We start from the raw sequence: 7,716 nt of genomic DNA on the forward strand, positions 1-7,716 counted from the left end.
ATCAGAGAGTAGGATGCAGGTCCCCTGCACCGCTGCGGGGGATCTGTATCCTAACCCTGCTGCCTGCCTGGTGCCCGGAACTGCATGTCCCGGGCGTTGGGCGCTAGACCCCGAATATAGGCCGCACCCCCTTTTTAAGTCTTTATAGTTCGGCCTATATTCGGGCCAATACGGTATATTGAAGGAGCTGAAGATCTAGAAAGGCACCAGATCCGCTTCTCTACTACTACTTTCAATTAAACCAGAAAAGGCCAAAAAAGGTGATTCCTACAAGAGTTACAGAAGCTTTGCTATCCCCATATAGTTGCACTTTCCGGTTACTGATCACTGTTTTGGTGAAAACGTGGAACGTTGGCACAGGAGACGGCTTTTTTTCCCACACGTGCTGTACTCATGATTTCATAGTAACGCTCTCTTAAAGGGAACTTGTGGCTTTTAACTTAATTGATCAATCAAACCCACCTATATCTTCTGCTTGTTAGTTTATTTTAAACCTTTACTTCAGGGAATGTGACACGCGAGGCATACAGAGGCAAAATTAGAATAATCTTATCCATTTGCTGTTCTGAAGTTCTCTCCCTTCTCAACCCATCCTCACAAAGACTACCCTGAAACAACTGTTAAACAGCCACAATGGGAAGGAATAACCATGAAGGTCCTGAGAACAGAAAGTTAAGATGGCTGCTCCCCTGTTATACACACGTTGAATTAGCAATTCATTCATACTGACAGATATTTGAACAACAAAAACCAGTATATGGTAGTCGCCACTGTGGAAAGAAACACAGCCACGTCCAATAGAATGTAGCGAACAAAGAATTGGAAGTTAAATTGTAACAGTCATGATGCGTTAAAATAACGCTATTACATGGTTTGTAACTAGGGATGCACCAAAATTCTGGACCTAAACCAAAAATTCAGGATTCACTTGGCCGAAAATGACCCCCTCACCTTTAAACAAAGAAAAAAAAAAACCTTTTAACAATATATATATATATATATATATATATATATATATATATATATATATATATATATATATATATATATATATATATATATATAAACAGCAATCACACTCCTATCATGCCCAGGCAACCAGTACATGCTACAACCTGGGCATGATAGGAGTGTGATTGCGGTTTATATATATCTATATATATATATCTATATATAGTTATTGAATTTTTCTGTCCAATGTTGGTGTGTTAACCACACTTTTATTAAAAGTAACACTCCAAAATGGGACTAAAAAACCCCAAACATACATACATACATGTATATAAAATTGCTACCAGCAATCACACTCCTATCATGCCCAGGCAACCAATACACGCTACAACCTGGGCATGATAGGACTGTGATTACAGCGTCCCTATGCCATGCTATCCACCCCTCACACTTTACCCTTAATCACGCATACTTGCTCATACGACCTCCCACTCCCCCTTACCTGAACTGCAGATCTCTCACTCACAGACTACTGCAGGAGCCCTGCTGCTTCCTCTCGAACAACTTCTCTGGCCACACCACCAGAGGAAGAAGGAACGGAGCAGTCATGATGTGACTCTGCTGGGTTCTGCTTCTCGTGGCTGGAAGCCATAGGTAAGCAACCCGGCCCCTGCAGACGATTATTTTCGGCCTTTTTTTCCCCCCGGCATTTTGCTGATAATGCCCTTTTCGGACGATATACTTTGGCCACCGATACATCGGTGCATCCCTATTTGTAACAGACATGGGTGTTATTCACCAAAGGAAGAGATATCAGGCGCGCTTTGGTTTCAAGTCCTTCACTCCTGCCATTTGGTCTAACAATTCTTGCTACTTACTGGCTGCTTGATGGGTCTGAACACATCTGGGGCCCCTCAATACAATTGGGGAATTCTGGGAATCTGCAAAATCTTTGCCAGGAGAACACTTAACATTTAACCCCTTAATGCATTTTGAGCCCGTACATGTACGGGCTTTGACATTGTTTTCAATGGGTTTAGGGACCGCCCATTGTCCTTAAGGGGTTAAAAGGGACTATATAAGTGCATATGATGGCTGGACTGTCCCTTTAACTATACATTATACATGGACAGCCAAGGTCATCCCGGGCAGAAGCTCACTGGGGCTGGACCTTCCCAATGTGTAGTTAAGGAGTTAAAAAAACCACAATTCTCTTCTCATCTTTTACTGATTGGATTTCAGTCTTTTTATGAATTACGTCCCAGGTCAGCGATGGTGAAGCTATGTCACGCCAAGGCCAGGTTGCCGATCAGTTAATATTTTAAGTTGGCAGCGTGCAGCCATACAGACCTGGTTCACAGCTCCCTCGGGAAGCATGCTGGGTATTGAAAGGCCTATAGGAAAAGACCTGGCACTCTCACCACTAGAATTAAGAAAGGTAAGATATGGAAAGAATGGCAGCAGCTCATGGGTTCCATCCGAGAAGCCAAACACCTTGCACCCATCCTGTTTAAGAGAGAAAAGCCCAGAGTCGAATCACAATTGTTTATCAAAAATACCCATTAAAAACAAAAGTAGGGGGTAAACCTTATACAATATAATTAAACCAAACAAGAAATCAGAGATACATACATCACAAGGCTTGGCAGAAACAGTTTACGTATCTTGCCAAAACAAACTCTTTCTGCCAAGCTGTGTGACAAACAAGTATCTGCGTGCCTGTGTGAGTATGTATGTGCGAGTGTGCAGAAAACCGCAACTCGGGCCCAAAACATTCACCATTGCTGCCCTAGGTTCACCAAATGATCCCAGGGAGTGTGAAAAAAGCACTTGTGTTCATTCACATTCAGTCGCAATACTTTTATCCAGGGAGCTGGGGCCACCAACTCAACTCAGAAGTAGGGCGACTTATCACAGAATTATACATCACACGCACTCCATGTGCTGGTCAGCTGACAAGAACAACTATTAACATCAGAACTGGGTATTCTGTGTACCCACTTAAAATTACCAAAATGATCACCACGATAATGAAAATGTGAAAACCTCTAATGTATGCGCTATAAAAGAGAGACTTCTGGGTCCAAAGGCACAAACATTAAATACATTAATACTAACAAGTGGTTCTAGTGCTATGTTGAGTTCTACTTCCTTGGGAATGCCCAGACATACAATTATATACAGAACATTATGTGTTTCTAATAATTCCGCAGAACTATTTATGTAAAGTTTTGGCCAAAAGCTGGGGAGCAGACATCCGAATTTGTGTTCTCCACGGGCAAGAAAGAGGAATAACCGGCAGCGGATTGCTTGCTGGTCTTTGATGAACACTTAAGTTGAGATTTCGCAAACCCAGGGTGGACGGGCTTTTCTGCAAACTCTGAAAAACTTGGGCATACTTGGCAGCATCGTTGTCTGGTACGGAATTCAGAGGCATAATCTCACGTCCTTTTACTCCAAGGGTTGCGGTTTTAGGTTGAATCTTCCGTAATTGGGGGGCTCTGTTTGCTTCTTCAGATAGACCGCGCAAAGCTGCCGGTTGAGATCGCCCTTTTTTCTCGCCCTGTACGTTTTTGCGGATTTCTTCATTTTTGACTAGCTGAACTCCAGATCGTACAAGGAAACCACTCTCAGTAAGTCTGAATTCCTTTAATGCCCTATTTCTTCTCAGTTCCTGACAGATCTTTAGTTGTCTCAACTCTTCCGGCAGATCGTAACTGGAGAACTATAGAAATTAACACAATATCATCATGGAGATTGAGCAGACATGAAAAAAAGCATGCATAAAATTCCTTTAATCATTTACATTTACCCCCCAATAGACATCACGTACGTACTCAAACAGTACCATGACCACCATTAAGGTCTACGGGTACATCAAGCTTTTTTTTTTTTTTACACCCTCTTTTTTTTTGCAACAGGGACATCTCCCGGCCACCACACAGGAGATTAGGACTTTCCCGTGTCAGCAGAAGCTTCCCAACAACAGATCCGGTGTAACTGTGCTATACTGTCAGAGGCAGAAACTGTTTATCCCTCAGAATAAATAAAAACAGAAGGTATATGTCAGATCAGTGTAAACATACTTTACTATATTACTGCGTCAAACATCTTATACTGTCTATAGAAAGGGCAGTGAAACTGTGTAATCAGTAATCAGAAAATGGAAATATAAATATAATCAGCAAGCACCATACCGGAGTTGGGCCCAGTCCATCCAAAGTTCTTAGTTTGTACACACCGAGATACCGGCTGACCAAGGAGGTAAAGTCTGACATCATGGCATCCACCATGGCTAACTGAAGTGGCAAAAGATGGATCACTTCCAGGGATAGTAGCTTTAGGAAAGGCACAGGCATGGGGCGCGTAAACCAAATGTTCGGAACATCCTATACATCAGAGGAACAAGTTTCATTGTTACAGGGCACATTATTAATTCCAGCAAAAGAAAACTGCTTAATTATGCATCTAAAAGGTGGTGAACTGTCAATACCTGGTGTCTTATCAAAAGCCGCTCTGGGCAGCAGGTACACCGAGAGATGCTAGGATACCAATTACAATTTGGAATGTAAATAAATCTTGTTTTTTGTTTTTTTTTAATGGTTTGGCCCCACTACGGCCCTCCAACTTCTTGACCACCATTCATCCCCTGCCAAACATCTAGCCTCATCCTAACGGTACTTTTGCCCCACCTCCACATTAACCTACCTCCTTCCTGTTAACATCCCTTTCTCCCACATTTTCACTCCCTCTTTCATACATTTTTGATTAGTTTATCATTGAGTGTAAATTTACTTTTTTGTGGATCTGTTCATTCTTGTACTAGTCATAAAGTTTAAAATAACAAAATATTCCAATTTCCACCTTAACAAGTTGATCCTTGCTCGCCAAGAAGGAGACTTGTAAGGGTAGCATGTCCATATATCTGACCAAGCACCTGTCCACAGTACACGTACAATGTGGCAGAAAGCCACCCGTGTCCCTGTAAAACAGACACACATCCGCCACCTATCAGTGGGATGCATAAAACAGTTAGTAACAAACATACAAAGCCAGTAATTCACCAAAATACACAAATATTTGGACTAACACTACCTGCGTGTCAAAGACATTGGAAAGAATCACTCCGTACTGGTGTGAAAGGCAGTCTGAAAGGCTCCGGCAGTCATGGATCACCTGTCAAAGTCACGCAATAAGAAAACCACGAAAAGTCAACACTCTCACAGAATAACGATACAGAACGCTCCACATTTTACAAAACTGGAACAAACGCTGAATCATTTTTGTAAAGATATCGCAGGTTCTTCTAAGACGTTTACAGTATTTCCATGCCGTTTTCAACATTTTCCAGCCAAAACAGCTAAAGGACTAAAACTGCTATTACCATAATCACATCGCATTTCATCCACAAAAGGGACAGCAGATTCTGTAGCACTTTTATAATGGGCAAAAGTCGAAATTAAGCATTAAAATTGACAAGGGAATTCATACAAATTCAAGGGCATTCCTCTTGACCTCAACACTATACACATAGTATAAGAACACTGACATTTGGCCTTTGAGACCAACCTTTAAAATGCTTTTGTCCTCCAGCACTGACTTTAATCCATTTTTAAAGACTGCCGGTCCCATGACGACAATATCAAACAGGTAGACTTTACTCTTACTCGCCACCTACAAAGGGAGAATGAGAACAAAATGTGATGAAAAGAATTTATGAAAGTTTGGGCTTTTTCGGTTTACCTCCAAAATCTACATATCCAAATGTCTGCACCTGACGTATAGAATTTCAGCCCCGTACAAAGATATACCAACAGTCCAAGAACATAATGGTTCTATAATGACTAACTTGATACAACGCGCCACCACAAGTAGATTGGGGAATCTCAGGCATTATTAATATGTTGTAATTTTTTGTTAGCGGGGCTGTAATGAACACTATACTGTCCCTTTAACACACAATCTTGGTTTAATAATTCAAGTCCACACAGCAATTTTTAGATTACGGTATAAGACATGACTGGGGGTAGATAAAGTTAACAGTGGTAAATGATGTCCCCCAAAACAAGAACCAGCTGCGTAGCCTTACCTGAAGCCAGCAAAGTTTCCCATTCCGACACATGTTAAACCCTGCAGCAGCCACGCCAAGAACCTTCTGCCTCTGTAGGTCTTGGATCTAATAAACAAAATTAGATTTGGACTATATGAAATTTGCATTTTATGGGAACTTTATAGCAACTATGAGTACATAAACGGTGGCTTATTTTCTTAAAGCAGGAGAAATACCCAACAACTGGCCAATTTTAGAATCAACATGGATTTAGATAAAGAAGATCAATCTTATGTAAACTAAGAATAGTATTACAAGCGTGATACACATTCAAAAATCACAAATTAAAAATAGACAGTCACAAAAACTTTGGCAACATAAAGCCACTCTAAGGTCCAAAACGAGAGACTGCTTTTATGTTGCCATAGTTTTTGTGACCCCCCAAAACCAACATGAGATGCACTGATCTGTAGCTTACTTACAGCAGGGAAAAACAAGGGCTTAAACTTGTCAATTACGGTGTATTGCACGTCCTCCTTCTCAACTACGGAAAAAGAAACACCTTTAGCAAAAAAATATAATAAATCTTAAATCATTCAATTCACTCAATGTCGGCACTATTAAAATCATTATTATTTAAGAAACACTTCTCATTACTGGCACTAATGACGTTCTCTACCGCTGCTGTAGTCTCCTGTTGACCGCGGTCTAGAAGCACATCTTTTTTCACATTGCGTTCTTTTGTGTCTGTTAAAGGTTCCTCTTCAGGAATAATTACCCTGCAAAATACAATCTCTCCTCATTACATAGAACCGCGCACATGCCAAAATATCAAATGACCTTGCGACGTCCTTGGCACGACTCAATGTTGACACAGCAACGTTTCCATGTATTAGTTTTGAATATTTATCATTTTGAAAAAAGGACATTATTAGCTCAACGAAAGAAGTGCTTAACAAATAACGGATTAAACCTGAAATACTTAATCAAAATTTTTAATTTGATCTAATACTTAATCAAAAATCAGCAAAACCACATTGATTTTTTTAACCCCTTCACAACAACTGACATGCCAGGCACATCACGGAAAAACATCCTGTTGGCGACAATGGACATACGGGTGTAAAATGTGATCTATGATCGCTTTCTTCACCCAAATGGTGTTGCTGTAATGCCTCGATGTTAAGGCATTCGGCAACACCAAGATCGGCGGTGGCAGCAGGGGCCTCATGTGGCCCCTCCCCCTGGAATCAACATCTGACATATTGTATTGCGGCGGACGCCTGATTTAAAACAGCTTAGGAGGTGATCAATGATCTATAAAAAAAATACAGCCACAAATTTTGACAAAGGCTGGTGGCAAAATTAGTTAATGGAAAGGGTTAAAATACCGGCACTTGAAATACTCTGGGATGTCTAGTTTTCAAACATATATGGTTCGATAGAGTAAGTTGTATAATAGGACACGGGGCAGAATTTTCAACATGTCAAAATTTTATGTTGAAAAACTGAGTTAGACATGCCCCAAATGTGGCCTATTACCCCCAAACAACCTGGCAAACCTATGTATGTGGGTATCACTGTACCCAGGAGATGTTGCTGAACACATATTGGGCTGTTGTATGACATATACCAGTAAATTCATACCTGAAGTAAAAGTGTGTGTGTGTGGAAAAAAAATGCTAAAAAATTACTATTACAAAGACTAGTAATAG

The 7,716-nt window shown here is 40.7% G+C and overlaps 1 protein-coding gene across 1 annotated transcript; it reads right to left on the reverse strand.

Moving 5' to 3' along the window:
• Positions 1-1,480: 1,480 nt before the first annotated feature.
• On the reverse strand, positions 1,481-7,232 carry LOC149282280 (piRNA biogenesis protein EXD1-like). The gene is made up of 9 exons (XM_089498459.1): positions 7,120-7,232; positions 6,659-6,780; positions 6,484-6,545; positions 6,041-6,127; positions 5,521-5,625; positions 5,047-5,127; positions 4,816-4,959; positions 4,149-4,340; positions 1,481-1,720 (listed from the first exon to the last, which is right to left on the reverse strand). The coding sequence occupies exons 1-9, from the start codon at positions 7,230-7,232 to the stop codon at positions 1,481-1,483; spliced, it is 1,146 nt and encodes a 381-aa protein (XP_089354585.1).
• Positions 7,233-7,716: the final 484 nt, after the last annotated feature.

This window comes from Sceloporus occidentalis, unplaced genomic scaffold, assembly GCF_023333645.1.
Source record: "Sceloporus occidentalis isolate IW3139 unplaced genomic scaffold, rSceOcc1.0.p SCAF_120, whole genome shotgun sequence".
Lineage (NCBI taxonomy): Eukaryota > Metazoa > Chordata > Lepidosauria > Squamata > Phrynosomatidae > Sceloporus > Sceloporus occidentalis.

What these genes read in the sequence shown, in the direction of transcription:
- LOC149282280 (XM_089498459.1), bottom strand. Translation starts at nt 7,232, where the DNA reads ATGAGGCCCCTGCTGCCACCGCCGATCTTGGTGTTGCCGAATGCCTTA. An exon ending in GGAAACTTTGCTGGCTTCAG is followed by an intron (nt 5,626 to 6,040) that starts GTAAGGCTACGC and finishes CTCCCTTTGTAG; the next exon opens with GTGGCGAGTAAGAGTAAAGT. An exon ending in ATGGACTGGGCCCAACTCCG is followed by an intron (nt 1,721 to 4,148) that starts GTATGGTGCTTG and finishes TGTTACAAATAG; the next exon opens with GGATGCACCGATGTATCGGT.